Source organism: Chiroxiphia lanceolata, chromosome 12, assembly GCF_009829145.1.
Source record: "Chiroxiphia lanceolata isolate bChiLan1 chromosome 12, bChiLan1.pri, whole genome shotgun sequence".
NCBI lineage: Eukaryota > Metazoa > Chordata > Aves > Passeriformes > Pipridae > Chiroxiphia > Chiroxiphia lanceolata.
Window position 1 is genome coordinate 14,556,277 of NC_045648.1, and position 20,624 is coordinate 14,576,900.

A 20,624-nucleotide genomic window follows, 5' to 3' on the forward strand; every position below is an offset into this window, starting at 1 on the left:
AAAAGACATCGAAGAGAAACTTGCTAGCTGATAATACACCACACTCCATTTTAAGAATATGGCTTTTTGAGAGTAAGGCTACGTCTACTAAAGTTTGCTGGCCAAGGAGTAAAGCTGTAAACCATTAATACCAATTTTGGCAGTACAGCTGGAAACCCTGCACCTCAGCTGGGCTGTCTCACCAGTCCAACACCACCATACCAGGTGTTTCCTACACATACCCAGGTAAAACACCAAACACCTTTTCTCCTGAGGGCTACACATAATCCAGCTGACTGTATTTCAACTCATAAAACGCAAAACATCTCACCTACAGATCCAGCCTCTAAAATTTTTTAGCTTCATTTCGTTTAAAAAACATGTAGAGAACTCAGATCCCTGTTTCCCAGTTCTCTGCAAGATAAAACTACTTTACCTACAAGCACCAACATAGGGTGGGTTTAGTTTTGGTGAGATTTTGTTTGGGTTTGTTTTTTTTTTTTTGACAAAACAAGTGTAGAAAGTGAGACCTAATTCACAGGTCTCTTGCCTGGCAAGTTATTTGTCAAGGTATATAACTTAAGAGGTACAATAAATACGTAACAATTGAAGAATTGTCACAGAGCAGTTAATAACTCTGAAAACACTATAGCAAGAACTAAAGAGATCTATTTTTCTCTTTTTAAATTCAGGACAGCCTAAAATGAATTGCAGTAAGTGAACCCTGCAAAAAATCCACTAGGTAAAATTCATGAAAATAAATCTCCTAAGTTCACAAAAGCCAACCAGTCAGTCTTATTTGATGACCACTAAACCAACCTATTTAAGGAGTTAGTCTGTTTAGGAGTGTGTTAAAGTGCACATGGAACTGGAAGAGACACAACACATACTTTCAGATTAGTCCAGTAATACTGAATTTGCTTTATGTTCAGACAGGCTCATGGAACATAGAAGACAGAGCCAGTTTAGGAATTGAGCACTATGCTGTATGCACAATTTTAAAAGTACTTTAATTAAATACCATCAAAAGAGCAACTAGTGTTTAACAAAACCTTAAACTTGACAATATAAAGTCCTCTTCAACCCAAGAGTAACCAGCTCAGTTACTTCAGTCCATCTGAGCATGGCAGCATGCTCAGAACGTCACCTTTAAAATCCAACTTATGAAATACTATTTCTGTGCCAGTATCTTCCTTTGCTTTCATAACCTACTCAAACACAGCCTACAACTATCTTATTTAAACACAAACATTTAACATCTCTGAATTATGAAGGCAATAGAAGCATTACAGATTACTACAGAACCGAGAATAAACAAAACCCCTCAGACTCAATTAAAAACTCTGAAATTTAGTGGTCCACAGTTTTCCTATTATATATGGATCACGTATAGATCATATATTCCCACACACATGTCTGAACTTAACAATGTACAGTATTTTTTAAAAAATAAAATTTTAGGTAAAATAGGACGGAAAAATGCAGCTAAACTGCAAGATATCTGAAAGAAGTTCTCAGTATATCTTTAATTTAGTAATAAGCAGTGTTATCATGTGTTCAAGTACCACTTGAAAATTCAACTGTGTACTCAAGTTGTGTGGGCAACTTTCCCAAGCAAGAGTCATCAACTAATCCACAAGGAGCACAAGTGGGTGTGGATGGACAATTAACAGGGCAAATCAGGCAAAAAATTAGAAAGCATAAGCTATTAGGAATGCCTTAAATAAAAAGCTGACTGAAAATAGAGTTAAACACTGCATAGATACACTTTTTTCCCCTGTTTCTGAATGCATCAGGGTCTCAGGAATTCACCATTTCGTCATTAGGTAAAAAAATAAAGTTAGAACATCAGATGTCATCCAAGTTTTTCAAGCCCTGCCCTCAGAACGAAATCACTGAAGTATTTGGCATTTTTCTGACTTACTACAGTTCAGAAGAATACAGTTTAAGACATTCTACAATTAATATATTGCAAATGCTTATTGTAGCTTCTCTGCCTGGGAAGGGTCATCTCCAGTAAGTGACCAAGTCCAAGCACACATTTTGCGATTAGGTCATAAATGAGAATAAAATACAAGGTCAGTTTTAGTGATGTCCCAACTTCCTTTTCGAAACACTGACATTACCCTGACATGCAAAAGGGAGTTACTCCGTATTAAATTGCTTCACTGTATCTCAAGCTGGTGCCAAAGGCATTGCTCTTCTATGAATCAACACATGTATTTTTGGGGGGGTGTCTGTGCTGTGTTTTGCTTTTGGGGTAGTTGTTTTTTGGGTTTTTTATGGGGTGTGTGAGGTGGGTTCAAAAACTACTTTATATTAATCGAGTTCCTGGTATTAGCACTGTGCATTCATTAACTTTGTGTGAGCCTCCCCTGGACTCAAAGGGCACCTTAAATTAACTCACACTAAAACACTCAGTATAAACTGGCAGGTGGAAGAGCTATGACACACAACCAGGATGGTTTTAAATTTTCATATTCCTTTCATTTTAGAAATGAGCACATTTTACACCACTGGTGAAACAGTAATGCCAACTAATCTAAACTACATGGTTTATTATTCAAAAGAACTGTAAGTATCTACAGCTTAGTTTCAGCACAGGACATTGGTGTTTTAGCATTGAATAGTGTGGCTGGTTCAGTGTAGTCCATTACATCTGCATAACAAGTTGCATTTTATATTACCAAACAACAACAATTTTGAAAAATATCTGTTCTTAGCAGTAAATTGTGTGACACCTGACTTTTAGATGAAGGTTAAATAAAGCAGCGTTTCTTAGTGATGACAAATTATACATCCATTTGTAGAATTACCAGGTCTAGTGTGAAAAAAAGGTAGCTTTGAGTTTAATTCCATCATTTCAGAATCTATTTCATTATTACACTATAATGATTAAATGGTCACTTTAACTTGGTATAAATATATAATATTTTAAATTGTGATCTATTTCTTCCTTTTTCAACAAAAAGGGCACTATGAGATAGAGTTCTTAAATCTAAACAGTCTACTGCAAAGGACAGATGCTACTTACACAATCCTAAAACACTTGTAGCTGCCAGCCTTTTCCTGGACAATGAAGCTAAGTTTGATGGATGCTAATCTGGATATGCCAGCACTGCCACTGAAAAGGCTGGTGTTGCATCCTCCCTCTCACCTCTGCTGCTTAGTTCTGCCCTCTTTCTTCTTACAGCACGTTTGCCTATATACTGAATGGAAGGATGAATTCATCTGGCTGAAAAATAAGCAGTCAAATCACTTTCCCACCTTGACTGGCCCCATGACCAGCCAGTGCATCCTCTGGCACATATGGAAAGATTAAGTTTTGAGGGTTCCAACTGGTCCCAGAGACACAGTGTAAGATCTGCTGCAGCCCAGCCAGCTCCACGTGCTGCTGGCAGGAAATATTGGGACAGCTTCTCCATTGCCCTCCTGGCTACAAAAGGCAGCCATTTCATCAGAACCCAAATCAAAACACAAGACTATAATTTCAGTACCTGTAAGTAGCAGCTGCTTAGCACCTTTATTAAGTTAAGGAGATGAAAGTTGGACAGCTGGGTGCCAGTAAACCAGCTTAAAGTTTTGGTGTAAGGCCATTCAAAAAAAATCAGGTGTAAGTTTTCAGAATCTCAAACCTCATGTTGACAGTGCCTTCAAGTTTCATCACCTGTATTTAAATAACACAGTACAGAGTCCATGGCCTGTACCTAAATGGTTAAAATATTTTGCAAAAGCTTTATTTCCTACCTTCACACAAAGTAATTAGAGTACTTGATAGCAAGGTTTTAATTTTGCCACAAGTGATGACATAAATCAGTTATTCACAATAAACTAGCTGCAACTGCAGAAAGCCAACCCTATTTATACACTGCTACACACCTTCAAAGCTAACAAACAGGCTCTATGAAGTAAAACACAATTCACTTGATCCTTCCTAATTCATATTTAAAGCAAAACGAAAATATTTTGTAAGAAGACACCCAAACTGATTAACAGGGACTTTTGGACTAAATTTACAGCCTGCCCTACCCTCTCTTTGGCAGAAAACATTAGATGTGTCGCAGGAAACTACCAAAATCCTAAATTATGGAGTTAATGATGGATTTGTGCCTCAGAGTACAGGGATTTAGAATCAATTCCACATAAATATCAACGCTTCATGAGTAATAGTAGCTGTTACCAAAATATAAACCTGATTGTCTAAGCTCTGGTGTCACTGAGATCTGTGAAGGAAGAGGGGAAATTTTTTAGACCTCATTATCATGGGTGCAGCACCATTTTTATGTAATAAGGATTTTCACCCCACCTTAACACCACAGATAGAACACAGTGGTTAAACTAAGAGCTCTGTTTTACAGAAGATTATCATGGGATCTTTACCAATGACAAGATGAACCCTCTCAAGTGGACTGAAATGTGGACTGCTCCCAGAAAGAATGGCCTCATCCTCCTTGTATCACCCTTTCAAGTCATACTGATTTTTTTTTTTTTCCAAATAATTTTCAACTGGATTAGTTCTCAGTCCCTGTTCCTTGCATGGCTTTAAGACTACAGTGCTAGCACAAGGCTGATGCTGGGAATGCAGTCAGGCCTGTTCCTCTCTGCAGTAGTGCACACTTTGGTAAGCCTGAATTAACCACCTGCCTGCAGCTTAAAAGTGGCAGCATTAGACTGAAACTTAACTTCACTGTCTTGCAACCTTGCTGGAGATCTAAAAGTGGAGAGGTTTACACTGTGAGGAGCCTCTGAAGCATTTTCACTCTGCAGTCTTGTTTATTAGAACAATTTAATAGGGTAGAGTACAGACTGTGAAGTTACAGCAGAGACAGCAGCAATATGACTCTTCTTTATACAATAAAATTCTCTGGACTAAAAATCACACACAAAAACATGGTTTTAAGGACAGGGCTTCAAATTTATGATTTGGGTTGCAGTCTTACAGCAGCTAGAAATACCACCCTAATGCCAACCTTCTGGGAGGAGGTACTGAAATTCAGTCATTACATCATAAACCTCCAGTAACAACACTTCATTCCCTGAAGAAATTACAAGCTGGCACAGAAGCAAAACACTTAATCATAAAACAATATTCCAAGCACATTCAGGAGACCTGGTTTTACATTTGCTCTGTCAAACTGCCTATGTTTCTACATATGGCTAACAACTATTTATGAAGTTCTAAATACTTAAATTGTAACTGAAATAACTAGAAAACCAAGGGCATTGCACAGTCCTAAAATATATTAAGACAGTGGTGCTGCAAAGGAGGGAGTCAATGAAACGAAGATACAGACAAAAATACTTTAACATTCTTCCTATTTCTCCTCAGTTATACAAAAAGCAGGCAATTCTAAATTACAAAGGGATCTTCCTAAGTGAAACCTACAAAATATACACAATTGGTCACACTGAATATCTGACTTTTGTACTGGATCTTATATGTTTAATTGAAGGCAAAGAAAGTCTTCTAACAACAACTGTCTTTCCCCATGTCAAATAATCACTAAAGTCAACAATAGCACAAAAAAAGTCAGATAACACCAGTACACATAGAACAGGGGTTTTGGCCTATTTTGTAGTTTCAAATACAATTTGAAGTTCTACTTTTTCTCAATTAAATCTCCTCAGGCTGTTTGGTATAATTTTTGAAAAAAAAAAATAAAATAAAAATACCAAAGCTGCATTATAAACTCAGAATTAACTACCATTCTGTTCCCAGTATGATTCCATTGTTTAGGCTTCAAAGTGCTTTAACAGTTACCATCAGAAGTCCAAATGAGCAATTATAAACAATTTCATACTTATACTGGACACGAGAGCAAATACTCCATAGAAACTGTACACTGCAATTCAGTGTATTCTAGCTAATGTTACTTTAATGACTATTTCACCCTTTACATTTCACTATAATTAAAACACATATGAATAAAATATTTAAAACAAACAGCTTTTGAAATCTCACTAACCTTCCATGAGCATGAAAATCCAGGCGCAAGAACTGCTCTTCGTGGGTTACTGCTCTTTTGGCACGCTGGTGTTTTTGGTGTAACAAATCCACATCATAGGACAAGCCTTCATAATGTCTAATGTACTTATTTAGAGGATTTCCATACTGGCCTGAAAGAGAGACACAAGTAAGGTTGAGCATATCTGAAAAATTACTAAGGTTATAACCACACTACTGTGGCAACACAGTGGGTGATGAGGACCCAAGTTCCACGTTATATCCATTTTAGCTTTTTTTCTCCTTTGTACACTTCAGATTCATTCTACTCCAGTCCTACAGACTGGATGCACATCTGCAGTTACAAGTACATCAGGTGGACCTTGGAAGGCATCTTCCACTTGAATTTCAATCAAAACAAGTGTAGTTCATTTACTCCAAAACTACCCCACAATGCAAACTACATCACTCTAGACCGGAATGCTTGAGAAATGTTACAGAAATAAACTCCTGATTCAAAATGAGAAGTAAAACAGCTGAATATCTTTCTTCTGGTCCCCCAGAATTCTGCTTACTTCACTCTACAGTCATGACACCACAATATCTGCTCAGAATGTTTATATTCTCCATTTGAAATATCCAGGAAAATTAAGAGCAAGCCATGCCACGTAGCAATACATTTTCTATCACATGGAATGTTCTGCCACACAGAAAAGTCTTATTAAAATGTATCTGCAGAGATGTAGATTCACTTCAGTATGTTTTGGACATTTCCTTCTAGGATAATATTTAAAACTCACATTAAGAGTTCATAACAGGAAACGGGGAAGATTTTGACCCATCTATCCTGATGGAGGAAGAGACATGCAGAACTGTCCAGAGGCACTGACTAACCCTCAAAAACCCAAAATACAACTTGTGGAGAAAACCACAAGAACTCTGAATTCTCCAAGAAAAAAAAGGCTATATCATAATCAGTTTAACCTCAGACCACCCTATATGTGAAAGTTCTCAGAGACTATACGCGATATTTTTCTTCAGATATTTAAAAAACAACTAAGTAAATTAATACTTCTAAATGCAATGCTTGCATTTAGCAGCAATGTGCACAAGATGATACTGCCATATCTTTTTAAAATTCAAGTAATGCTATACTGCAGATAAATCACACTCAAATTTCCCCACAGTACCGCAGGCTTCTGCAAATGTTGACTCTTCATCGTTAACTGCAAATACAGTCCACCAACAAAACTTAATCCTAATTTTCTCTCACTCTTAGTCTCAAAATACAAGTCCATTCTCATCCAGCTTTCCAGAAAAGAAAGTGTGTCTTAGGTGTCTTAAACATCTAAAATGTGTTATTCAAGCAAGTTATATGAATTCTAACCCAAATAAGACACAGGACCATCGCAAAGTCTCAATAACCAGAAGGAGCTTTGAGGATGCAAGACATTGTCCCCGCCTGATGGTTCTCTAATTACTTCCAACATAATTCCACAAAATGAAGCATAAACACCTCCTGTAGCCCAAGAACTTCTATAAACCAAACCAGATAAGCCTGAGACCATGCACAAGATATGTGAGCCTGACTACAGATACATGCTTTCCAATTCCAGATGTACGACCCGAAAGTGTCAACATTAAAGCAAACAAGCTTCAAAATTAACTGGTATAAGCTAAGACTCAAATTTTTAACTGTTAAATGAACCTAAATCTAGAATACAACATTATTAACTTGTTTGAAGAACTTGATCAAATCTAAGGAGTTAGTATGCTGCAGAACATGTAAACTTCTGTGCTCCAGAATTAACTTTTAACTTTCTGTGCTCCAGAATTAAATTTTAACTTTTCTGTGGTAGGAAGCTCTTAATAATGCACTCCTTAAACTGTTACAGACCATTTTTCTTCTCAGTATTGCAAGATACACTTTAAACAACTTTAGGCACCTAAAAAAAAGTTTTGAAGCGTGACAACTTACTGAAAATCCAATAACACTTGGGACCTGATCCAAGTCTCATGACCATGTGGAAAGATGAGAGACTGCATTTAACTGAGGCACAAAGAATAGTTTTTAAGTGCTAACTACTGTGACAGGACAGCAAAAGACTACTGACATTAGAAAGTCTTATAACTGTTCTCTCTGTCAAGCAAAAGCAGAGATGGTTTTAAGCAAAACCCTTTATTTCCTTAACAAAAAATGTATACGCTTTCTGTGATCACACAGGGAAACAATGCTACTTCTTTTCCCTTTCTCCAAAATTTAAAGAACTCCTCATGTTTTAAGTACTCTCCTAGCAAACACTTAACACAAACACTCTTGCTGCTCTCTTCTTGCTTCACCAGAACAGGCTCTTAACACCTACAGTATCGTGGCTTTTCCAAAAAGGGACTTCAGACAGGATTGGAATCAAGGCTTCAACTTATTCCACTTCCAGAAGTAGCTATAACATTAACGTTGATACAGTGTTCAAAGTCTGCAACTGATACATAATCTCCTTTTAATAAAGCCAGCTACTTATCAAAAAGGATTATCTTCCTCACAAAGGAAGCTTAATAAGTAGCTCAACCTCGGTAACACAGGAGTCTACAGAATCCTGTGGTAAAAGTTTATTACACTGCAAAGAAGACTTCACTGAGCTGCACGAGGTAGGTACAACTCTTGCTCCAGTTCCTGTGATTAGAAGATTCTGTATGAAAAAGTCTTCTAAAGAGTTGCTAAACTAGATGTGGCATTTCCTATGACAAATTCCCTTCAGGAATGAAGCTTTATTCTCATGGGCTGAGAACTAAACACGAGGAATGACTCTAAACAGAATCAGACAGAGCATTTGGGCAAACATCTCAATGTGACAGTCCCTGCGAAAGACTTTTGTGTATGAGGATATACAACTCCTCAGTATCCCTAGAGAGCTGTGAAGAAAGGTATCTACAGTTGTTGTTCTGAACAAACACAAATCCCACTGGACAGGCAGAGTCTGAGGCACATTCTAACCTTCTGACTGAGTTTATGCAGAGGGTCAAATCTGTCATCCATGTCATTTTAGCTATAAGCTTCCTGGCACACCCTGAGCACCTACATGCAACAGTTGTTTTGAAATGTTATTGTGATGGAGGGGAGTTCCTGATAACCAGAAGACAAATGTCATCCTCATCTTCAAGGGGGAGCGCCTGGAGATCTACAGGTCAGAATAATCTCAGTATCTGGGAAGATTATGGAGGAAATCCTCATAGAAGCCAATCCATGCCCCAAAAGATGACTATTAATAAACAGTACTGAAAGCTTACCACTGTAAACATAAATATCTAATAATTTTATATATATATGTATGTGTGTGTGTAAAAGATTACAACATTTAACTTCTCATATAAGGATAAATTGAGCATACACTTCTAAAAGGTGAAGTTTACATTAAATCACTCAGATTTAGACTCGTATGACAAATGCAAGCAGTTCAAACACAACTCAAGTTTCTTAGTGGGGGAAAAAAGCACAGAATATGGCTTGATAGAGTATCAGACATTGTTCAGCAGCCAACTCACCAGACAAGTCTTTTAACTGCAAGCATCATCACTGATTTGCAGATTTGAAATGCCAGCATATGATAAATATCTTGTAGAGAATTATTATTATAATTTTAATTAAGATAATCAAAGCAAGATTTACATCAAGTTGTTTTCAATGTAGAGGTTACGTATCTTAAAAAATACTTCCTTTACATGGGACATTAAAGAGTGCACAATGCATTCAGACTTAGCACTCCTGTGCTTAAGTGTACAGCAAGCCAGAAATCCAACCATAAACCTCCTGACTTGAACTTCATTGAAGAATTTCTCCAGACTGTAGTTCCATAACTGCAGTAGAAGGGCAAGGCCCGCTGCCCTTTCACCTCTACGCCGTTTCTATTCTTCCCTTGCATTGGCACTAAAACTGATTCAGCTGAAAAATGTTCTCTCTCTTCTGGTCAAGTTAATTTTTGGTGAAAGAAAAACATGTAACCAAGAAGTCAAGCCAGGATCATTTCCCTTCTCTGAAAGCTCACACTTAGGGCATGGTTTGACAGTACAGCACCAGCAGTGTAAGCAGACGTCCGCTGCTTTTTTTACCTTCTTCCTCTCCACCCTGTTCAAGTCCCAGCTCTTCTTCCCCACCAGGCTGGGCCTGCACAATAAACCAGCAGAAGTCTCACATCTGGTGGAAAACGATAATTTCTTGTCTTTGAATTGGCTCCTCATGCCAGGAGGAGAGGTGGGAAAGCACGGCCAGGGCAGGACCACCAGCCAGCAGTAACTCAGTACAGTGGCTCTGCCACACTGCACGACTGAACCTTTGGATCTTTTAAAAGTATAAATGAACTGCAGCCTGAGGCTCTTGGGCAACAGTATTTCGAAGTTACTATCTAAACACCTGATTTTATTTACTTTTAATTACCAGAGGCATTTCTGAAACAACCATCTGACAGCTGTCTTTCCTAGACACTGTCTCCCCCAGACATATAAAATTCATAATGTTTTTATTTTAAACTCCAAATAAATGCTGGAGGCTGAGTGCTGCCATGTTAATGAAGCCTTGTGTTCTTCTCAATTTATAGTAAGGATGCAAACTACATCACTCAGATGCTGATAGCTCATAAATGCCTTCCCACAACTCCCCCATGTGTCCAGAATAAAACAGAATTTCTCTCGTCCTCACTGGGAAATACATAGTTCAATATCCAGCAGCATCAGACACTAAGACACAACTCAGAAGTCCTAGTAACACAGATGAGTGTGTTGTACCAGTGAAAACAAGCTATTTATCATAAATTTGCAATGATGGGTTTTTTTTAGCTCTCAGTAGTTCCCTTTTGTGTTTTCTATTTCCCTTTCCCTTTTTTTAATGACCCTCGGGTAGAAGGAGAGGTTTTATTAGTTATTTCCATTCTTTTAAGAACATAATTATATATGGATAATTAAGTAATGGTTAATAAACCTGCATGCATCTCCATCACATGCAACAAAGCATGCTACTGAAAGTTGCCAATAACGTTGCCCAAATTAAGTACCACTTTATACACATCAAAATTATTAAAAGATCCCTTAAGCCAAGCAATTCCAAGGATATTGGGGAAAACACTCATATTCAACTTTTACAAAACAATTCTTAAAATTCAAGGTACATATATCTTATCTCGAGTAGACACCATATACTAGAAGCTAAATTCTACCTTTCCCCTATTACTAACAAAACCAAAGCAAAGTAAATGCTGGGGCTTTTCCTTCTTATACTGTTCAACTGCATTCAAACTGACCTACTGGACCACTGGTTTTATAAAGGTAATTTTTATGCAGTGGAAGCAAAGAAAAAGACTTCTAAGAGAGCCCTAAAAATGATCTAATGCCAAACCCGGGTTAATCGTGTTTCTGGGCCCATTAGGCCAAGTTTCTGACAACTTCTCTGTTTTAACCATACATACATAACATTCAAAAAGCTACAAAGCAGCCTAAGACAGACATTGCAGCACATTTCATTTGTGATTGCTTTTAATTACATTCCCTTCACATAATTTTAAGAACAAAATAAACTACAACAGAAAATAGTTTTCAAACAAAACCAAGAGATTTCGCTAACCTTTCTCCCCAAATAAACTATCCAAGTTATGCTGCACCTTATTTTAAATGTTGATTTTGTGATTCATACCTAACTGTATGAATCACTGAAGCTGAAGTTACAGCTGGTTCTGTTAATCTATACCTTTATATCTAAAGACTATTACAATAAAGTATGTACTGTGCCTGCATGGTATACAGGCACAAAGCCTTTTGTAATTCTGAAAGAGTTCAAACTCAGGTATCCCGTAAAAATACTCCAATCTTAGACTCGACACACTAAAAAGCAATTTTTTAAAGAGTGCAGACTAATGCAATTTTCAAAATTAGTACTGTTTAATACCTATGTGGTTTAAAATTAGACAACTTTAAAGACAAGCATAACTTAGCTTCAAGATGCACCACACACAAACAAAACAGGTAAATTGTTGAGGTTTTTTCAATTCTTTCCAGTTTGTGCTGCTCTCACAGTAATTTGGTTACGAATCGTGAACTTGCCCTTTCTAAACAGATATTAATGCCTGCCTAGAAGAAAGGTATGCAAATGAAGAACTTTATTTTCCAGTGAGTAAAAACATTTACAGTATTAAGAAACTCTGGAAATGTGAACACAGATAAAATAGACCATTCTAATCTTAAAAAGCCATTTTAATTTAATATAGAATTATGTTAAACCTTTCAAAATTACGTTCAGACTTTTACCAAAAAAGTTCCCTATGACATTTTGGAGATGTGTATTGGCCATTATGTCTAGATTTCTACCCAGCATTATTAATCTTTCTTTAAAGATTTACCTGCATTACTAACACCAGAAGGCATGTACTTCTGTTACCTGCTAGTGAAGTGTGCTTCCTAACACCCAGAAATGTTGAAGGTGCCCATTCTTCCCTCAGAGAAAAAAATTAACAGGAATTTCTAAAGTAAAATACCCCTCATGAACTTTCTTCTATATATCCAGAAGACTGTACTTTACATGTTAACTATGATTTTAAGGTATAACTGCCTGCCTAGAATTGAACAGCAGAAACAACCCTCACAACTGGTTAATGAATCATTTCAAATCAATTCTGTGCCAGCACCGTTTAGTTCAGAAAACAAAGAGGCCTTGAAAGCATGCCAATAATTAAGACTGAAATATTTCAATAGTTTACAAGAATTTATGAAGGAAAACTCAGCCTTTTGTGTAACCACCCCTAATACAAATAACGGGATGGCTTCTGACCATGTACATCTCCTTGCTTTTTATCCCACACCTTAGCCACAAGTACAACTTACTAGAGTTTCCTTTTACTTTAATGCTACTTTTTGAGAACTTGGAAAAGACCAGGATGCAGGGTTAGTTTCTTTGTTAAGCGTACTCTCGATGTGCACAGATGCAGAGCCCAGATAAACCGGAGAGGTGCCAAACGAAACAGAGGAAGTCGATCTTTACCAGCTGTTCCACCCATACTTCTCTAGAAACACCCTCGCAAGTCCACCCTTTCCAATGTCTGTTCTTTGTACAAAACCGAAACTATTTCCCTGCCATGACTGGACCAATTAAACATTACCAGGCGCGGTGGAGAAACCACCCTCGCGGCTCCCTAAAGCTGGAAAACAACTCACAACGGGATAACGGGATAACGAGACAGTTACACGTCCCCCACAAACACAGCCGTGCTTCCCTCCGGCCTGGGAGAGGGGGAGCCCTCGCCGAAGGCATGACCACACTTAAGGAAATAAAAGACGAGTCGGGGTTTTTCCCGAAGGCGAACTTTCCTCCCGCCCGAGCTTCCTGGTGTCGGGGACAGGGAAGCGGCCGCCGGGAAGGGACCGGGTAGCGGCCACCGGGACCGTGAGGAGAGTCCCGGGGGAGGGAAGCACAGCCGGGCAGGGAAAGCACCGCCGAGGGCCGTAGGGAGAAGGGCCCGGGGGAGAGAGGAGAAGAGAGCAGAGAGGAAAGGGAGCGGTGCCCCGGTGCCCGGCGGGGAAGGTCCCGGGGCAGGGCCGGGGGGCGCCGGGCGGGCCCCGCGGCGCGGCCCGGGCGGGATGAGCGGCGGGCGGAGCGGGGACAGCCCGGCCCAGCCGCGGCCCTGCCGCCGGGACGCCCCGGACAGCGGGGCCCGCCGCCCCCAGCCCCGGAGAGCGGGGCGAGGAAGGGAGCGAAGGAATAAAGGAGGGAGGGAGGAAGGGAGACGGCCCCGAGCCAGGGCCCCGCGAGGCCGGGCGGTTCCTCACCTCCGGCGCCCGCCGCGCAGGAGCACAGCAGGATTATCGTCCCCGCCAGATCCATCTCCGCCGGCCGCAGGCCCCGCCGCCGCCGCCTACCCACGGCACATCCGCCCCAGCCGGCGCCGGGATGGGGAGGGGCGAGCCGGGCACCTCCCTCCGCTTTGTCCCCCGCCGCTCCGGAGGACTGTTCCCGCCCACGGGTCGGCCGCGGGTCGGCCGGGCTGGGCTGTGCTGTGCTGGGCCGGGCCGGGCCGGGCCGGGCTGCGCTGGGCGGCTCTCCCCGGCTCTCCCGGCGGCGCTGTCCCCGCTCGTTCCGCTCCGCTCCCCGCGCTCCCGCCCCGCTCCCTCCGCCCGCGCGCGCTCCCGACGCGGCCGGCGGGGCGGGGCCGCGGGACACGCCCAGAGCGCGCGGCTCGCCCCGCCCCCCGCGCGCGCAGGGAGGGGCCGGGGCCCGGAAAGGGGCGGGGCTACGGGGACACGCCCATCCCGTCCGAAAGGACACGCCTCTTGGAGGGGCGGGGCCTCCACGGCCGCTTCCGCCGCGCCCCGGGCCGGGAATTTGGGTCCTTTTAAAGTGTAAACACATCGCACGGGTCGGTTTGCTTTATCCCCCTGACCACGTTCACGTGGGTTTCCTTGCAGAAACCAATTTGATTTTAGCGTTTTATTTTGGTTTCCTTTACGCCCTTACCACATACACGTTTTTTCTTGCAGAAATTAATTTAGCGTTTTATTCTGGTTTCCTTAACCTGCTTACCAGGTACACTTTTTTCCCTCGCAGAAACTATTTTACTTACTTTTAGAGTTTTATTTTAGCTCCCTGACTTCTCTCGATGTGATGTCAGGTGTTGCAGTGTCCCCACTGAACAAGGACTTGTCATTTTGAGACTGTCCTGAACAGTCTTCATGAACTCAGCTGTGCAGGAGAACCCTCCCATGGAAATACAGATGTGACCCATCCGGACAAAATGTTTCATCTCTTGTTTGTCCACGTGATAATTCTTACATCAACTGTGCCATCTCAAAATTTTATTTTTTACATTAGGGTTTGTGACAAGTTTCTTAGTTTACTGTCAGCCCCTTCTGTTTGTGCTTTTCCACACCTATTGCCACATCAGAATAAAAAAACTTTCCCCTCTAACGCTGTTAGAGTGAGAAAAGCTGTTATATAAACGTACATAGAAAATAAAATTACAGTGAATGCACTTCAGGTAAGGCTGCAGAAGTGTTTACAAAGCCCAAATTAGAACATAAAAAAAAGGGAAGATAAATCCTTATCATCCCAAGGCTGTATTTAGAATTTGTGATTAAAAGCTGAAGGTTTCTACACAGGGAGAGGAGTCATAGAATCATTAAATGCCAAGGAGTTGGAATGGACCTTAAAGATCATCCAGCCCCAAGCCCCTGCCATGGGAAGGGACACCTCCCACCGGACCAGGCTGCTCAAGGCCTTATCCCACCCGGCTGTGAGCACTGCCAGGGACGGGGCAGCCACAACTTCTCCGGGCAACCAGTGCCAGGGCCTCACCACCCTCACAGGAAAAAAACCTCTTCCTAATACGTACCCTAATCTTCCCCCCTTTCAAGCCGTCTGTTCAATCTCCCAACTTACCTATCACACTCACCACAACCGTATTTTTTACGGTACAGCGGGAAGCCCCGAACACCCCCGGCAGGGCCGCACTCACCTGCTCCCCGCCCTGCCCTCCGCGTTCCCCGCGCGGGCCCCGCCGTGACCCGCGGCCGCTCCCCCCGTCCCTCCCTCACGTCCCGGCGGGGCGGGGCCGGCGCTGCCGCTGTGATGGCGTCGCGGGCGCTGCGCGCGGAGGCGCAGCCGCTGCGGTGCCGATAGAGAGCGGAGCGGCCGGGCCGGGCATGGAGAGCCTGGCGCAGCCCCCGCCGCCCCCGGGCTCGCTGCAGACGGGCGGCGGGGGCGCTGCCGGCCGGCTCCGCCTGGGAGAGGCGGCGGCGGGCGGCGAGGGCGGCTGCGGGGAGGCCGAGGAGGGCGGCGGGCGGCGCAGCCCTTCCCCTCCGCCGGCCCCCGCTCCCGCCGCGGCCGCTCACACCGCGTCCCCCGCCCGGGCCGCGGAGGGCGGCGCGGGGCTGGCGGTGCCCGAGAGCCCCGGGACTGCGCCCGGCTCGGAGAGCGGTCCCGCGGGAGCCGGCTCCGGGAGCAGCGGCGCTCCCAGCCCGCCGGGGGAGGAGTCCCGCAGCCTGGACTCGCTGGAGTCCTTCTCCAACCTGCACTCCTGCTGCCCGAGCAGCTCCGAGCTCAACAGCGACGCCGACGAGGCGGTGGTGGCCGGGGCCTCCTCGGGGGGCCCGGCGGCGGAGCCCGAAGGGGACAGGCCGGCGGCGGGCTCGCAGCTCCTGTCCGCCTCCAAGGAGCGCTTCCCGGGGCAGTCGGTCTATCACATCAAGTGGGTGCGCTGGAAGGAGGAGAACACGCCCGTCATCACCCAGAATGAGAACGGCCCCTGCCCGTTGCTGGCCATCATGAACGTGCTGCTCCTGGCCTGGAAGGTACCGGCGGGCGGGCGGGTGCCGTGGCGGGGCCGGGCCGGGCGGGAGCGCTCGGGGCAGCGGAGCCAGCGCGGCGGGAGCGCTCCCGGGACACTTGGTGTTGTTTGGGACAACGACGTCATCGAGAAGGCTGGAGAGGGACTTCTGGCAAGGGCGTGTGGCGATAGGACAAGGGGGAATGGCTTCAGACTGAAGTAGGGCAGCGTTAGAATAAATGTTAAGAAGAAATTGTTTACTGTGAGGGTGGTGAGGCCCTGGCACAGGTTGCCCAGAGAAGCTGTGGCTGCCCCATCCCTGGAAGTGTTCAAGGCCGTGTTGGACGGGGCTCTGAGCAACCTGGTCTGGTGGAGGCTGTCCCTGTCCATGACTACAGGTGTTGGAACTAGGTGATCTTTAGGGTCTCTTCCAACCCAAACCATCCCATGATTCTTTCAAGAACATGCAGCTTTATTTTGGCTGTTAAGTACGTGTCTCACATGTAGAACTTGGAAAATAAATACTAGCTTGCAGTCTATTGCTTTTACTACTTAGATGCTGCTGTCATATATAGACTTACTTTGTTGCTGTCTTAAAACAGAAATAAAAATTCAGATGATGCTTCCTAAACTGAGCAGTATATGGTTTGCAGATATGTGCAGGTTCCTAGTAAGTACACGTTACTATTTAGAGCTCTGAAAACATAGGTGATATTTTTAGAAAATAGGTTAGTTTCATATAATGAAGCGTATGCAGAGTTGTACGAAATGCAGAATTGCACCAAAGACAGATTTGTACAAGTAACTGCCTGAATAAAAGGGATACATTTGTACGGTTGTGCAGCATAGATTGTATTTAAATTAATGAGTAAATCAGGTAGTGATCAAGTACAGCTTTGAGACTTGGAAGTTTTTGTGGTCAGTAGCCATTGTGGATGTGGACTTCCTGTAGTCTTAAGGTAATTTTTTTTTATCTTTTAAGCCATTAAAATGTAAGATATAGTGTAGTTAGTAACATGTAGATGTGAAAAGAATATCTGTTGGAGAAGAGCTATGAGGTTGTGTGCCCTGCAAAACCAGGATGAGGGGCGGTTTTCAGGAAATGCTGGCAATTCAGCCTGAGGAGACTGGGGGGCTGATGAAGTGGAGTCACAGAATAGGAAAGCTTTATGGGAATAGCTATTAGGTTGTAGTAGCCAGGGGAAGAAATTTGGTATTGGAGGAGTAGAAGGTTGTTCACCTGTATAACAGGTGTCTTAGGAAAAGGTCAAAACGGAAATAACCTTACAAGGAGAAATGTGTTTAGAGGCAGGTAACTTTCCAAAAGATTAATGCTCTTGATTGAGTTACTTTCTGCACATTTTCCTGAGCAGAATAGCTCATACAGCAGGAGGAAAACTGGGGGTACAGTGACATTAATATTTAAGCATCAGTAAGGGCACTACAGGGAAGTTGTGTGTGACTTTCTGTAGGTTCTGCCATCCTCAGGAGGGTGTGAAGGTTGTCGTGACTTCGGTATTGAACACTCAACTTTCTATGCTCCCTCTTTAATTTCTAGGGGTGACTGGAGGGCCTTGAAGAACTTACCATTTCTTACCATTTTGTGTGGTGGCATTGTGAGAGCAACTGCTTGTTACGGGATTTTCCTTTTTATTCTTTGATTTAATTAAAGCGTGTAAATGGGACAGCACTGGTCCTGTTGCTTGAATTTAAGTTTTTGGAGGTTTTGTTCCTTAGCATTCTTCCTTTGCCTCCTTGAATGCTCCTTCTGCTGCCCTCCATCCAGTATTTTAACTCACATCCTGCTTTGATCAAATACTACCTTAGCGAGAATTAAGGCAATATCCAGTTTTATAAATAAGTGAAAAACAAAATGCCTCTTGGGAGTGCCCTACTGCTTCTTATTGGTAGGATTACAGGAAAGGTTTTCTATAGTTCTGTCTGTTTGTGTAAAACCTCAGCAGAATTTACATGAGTCGCAGACAGGCAGCTAAACTGGTGAAACTGTCATCACGTGACTTATTATTTATAGGCTTGAGGGGTTTCCTGATAGTTGGTCATGTATTGTCCTTGCTCCTAATCGATTTTTCCTAGTCAGTACCTCTCGAAATTAGCCTTTTTTGCCCCATTTATAGTCAAGAACCCTGTTGACAGGATGTCAGGCTTATTGGCAGCTCATCTGTAGTCACTGACAGTAGCTCACTCCATACAAAGGCTGAGGATGGGCATCCACCTTCTTCTTGCTCCTCCTGAACCAAAATGAACACTAGATCGGGTCAAGTAATTATAATTTGGGAACAAGGAAGCAGACAAAAGATGGAAGTAGGCAAAAGCAGAGTGAGAATATCACAGGATAGGTTAGGTGAAAAGAAGCTATGTGTAAGGGGAGAAAATGCAATAAGGAAGAGATGAGGAGGGGAAATGGAATCACAACAGGGAGTAACAAGTTAAACAGTTATGCTTTGGGCTCTCTTCCCTATATCAGCCATCATCTTTCCTTCTCAGAACTCTGTCCTGACAAGGTTGAGAGTTCTGGTCATCCTGTGGGTAGGTGTGGTCTCAGATAATATCAGTGTAGTACTGGTTTGGCAGTGGGGTTTTTGGAAATTCTGAAATAGCAGCACCCACTGGGACTGTTCAAATTCCTTTTTGATAACACCAGGTTTTGGAACTAAACTTGTGATAAAACTGCTACCTCTCTTTTATCCACTGCTTTCAAAGGGTACATAAAACTTGGAGGTGGCAGATTGCAGAAGCTATACTTTTAAATATTAAAATTGTGAAATTGCTTTTCTTTTGAAGTGTTTTTGTAACCTGCCTGTGTAAGTGTAACTTGTTCAGCCTGTAGGAGATAGAAGGACATTTCTGTAACACTTCCGTAGCAGAACTCCTCTGCTCTAAGTAAGAAGAAAACAAAAGCAGTATGATACCAACTTAGCAGAGTAGGTGTTGTGCAAAACAGTGTGGTAACCTTTTAGACTGGTGTGATGGAAATGAAAGCAGAAGTAGAGTATTGAAACAAACATTTTAAAATGTATATACAAGCATGAGTTGTCTCCTCTGATGCAGAGGAGCGTAGCACGCTGGTTTTTAGCTGATTTAAATATGAAGACTGCTCAGTTTTTGCTCAGGCCTGTGGTGTGCTATGTAGTTGGGCTTAGCAATGCAAAGCCTGCTTTTCTAAGTGCTTTTTGTGATCTTTGTTTGGTGTAGTTCATGCAACACTTCCTGGTAACTTCTGGCACTGCTTTAAGCTGTAAGTTTGTGTGGGGGTAGCCCTACTCAGGATGTACTCCATGGCAATCATCAGATGCTAAAAGCTTAATAAGGGTGCTGTGTGATTCCGCTCCGTGCTTCGTAAGTAGAATGTGATGTCACGTAGCTGAGGAGCTCTGTGAAACTTAACACGTTGCACAGGAATTACATCTCTGAAATGTCTGGGGAAGAGAGAAGCAAATCATTTTGAAACATAAAATAAGCCAAAGGGAAAACGCAATGCAATTCAAATATAAATAATGTTAATACTGTCTTGAGAAGTGAGTGCATATGGACTGTCTTGTCCTTATGTAGGAGAATAACACCAGTAGCATATTTGACAGTGTGTTTGAACGTTTTTTCCTATCACAGTCCTCTAAACAAATGGGAGGAGCTGTGCTCCCTACATGCCAAGTTCTACTACAATTTTGGTAACTTTTAGAACTGTATGAATTACGTATTTAGGCGAGTGTAACAATTATGTAAGTAAATGTTATATAACATTTACTCGCGCTTCAGTGTATCCAAACCGGGGTGCAGTAAAAAATTCTGGTTGGAAATCTGTAGTTTCAGGTTCTCATAAAAATGGCCTCTTTTCAGAGGAGCTGAGTACAGCGTGCTCCTGCTGACATCCACTTCATGTGTCGGAGCCTGGAGTGGTGGTGCCTGCTCTGAGGTCTGGCACCGGCCCTTCACACGTGATCTGCTCTCTCTGGTTCCTGGGCTGCAGCTCCGGATGGCCTCAGTTTGCACAGATTGCTCGCACGGGCTGGCCCAGGCTCCGGAGGAGCTGCCGGTGAGCTGCTGATGGATGCTCAGAAGGGGCCTTGGCAGCCTCCTCCCGGCATCTGTGGGATGAGCTGAGCCCACAAATCAGTAGGACTGGAGCTGTGCCTTCTCCAGAACAGGAAACCTGCTCTGAGGGGCTGGAGGAAACCTGGCGGAGTGGAGTGTTCAGGATGTCAGCCGCAGCACACGCTGTCAGGCTGTGTGTGACAAGTTTATGAAGCTGTTCCTGCAAGGCAGGGGGTGCATATTTGCAGAGAGAATTAATTGGTTTTTTTGCCAAGGCTGCTTGAAGCCACCCCTACCTCTCCTGGAACACTGAATTCAGAGGAGTTGCATGTTTTAGATAAACGTGTTTTGAGACT

At 43.0% G+C, this 20,624-nt stretch overlaps 2 protein-coding genes across 4 annotated transcripts in view; one reads left to right on the forward strand and one right to left on the reverse strand.

The window, feature by feature from the left end:
• The window catches only part of ADAM10 (ADAM metallopeptidase domain 10), a 44,165-nt gene extending 30,231 nt beyond the window's left edge, over nucleotides 1-13,934 (reverse strand). The window contains exons 1-2 of the mRNA XM_032699919.1: nucleotides 13,727-13,934; nucleotides 5,946-6,096 (exon numbers count right to left, since the gene is read on the reverse strand). Coding sequence (XP_032555810.1) covers nucleotides 5,946-6,096; nucleotides 13,727-13,781 — 206 coding nt within the window. The 5' untranslated portion in view covers nucleotides 13,782-13,934. The remainder of the gene's footprint in view (nucleotides 1-5,945; nucleotides 6,097-13,726) is intronic.
• A 1,661-nt stretch (nucleotides 13,935-15,595) lies between these two features.
• Nucleotides 15,596-20,624, forward strand: part of MINDY2 (MINDY lysine 48 deubiquitinase 2) — a 28,031-nt gene continuing 23,002 nt past the window's right edge. For 2 of the 3 annotated variants that reach the window (XR_004359244.1, XM_032699920.1), the window contains exon 1: nucleotides 15,596-16,243. Coding sequence is in view for 2 of the 3 variants with exons in the window: in XM_032699920.1 (XP_032555811.1) it covers nucleotides 15,596-16,243 (648 nt within the window). In the remaining variant the exon portion in view is untranslated. The remainder of the gene's footprint in view (nucleotides 16,244-20,624) is intronic. The other variant, XM_032699921.1, reaches the window with a different exon arrangement.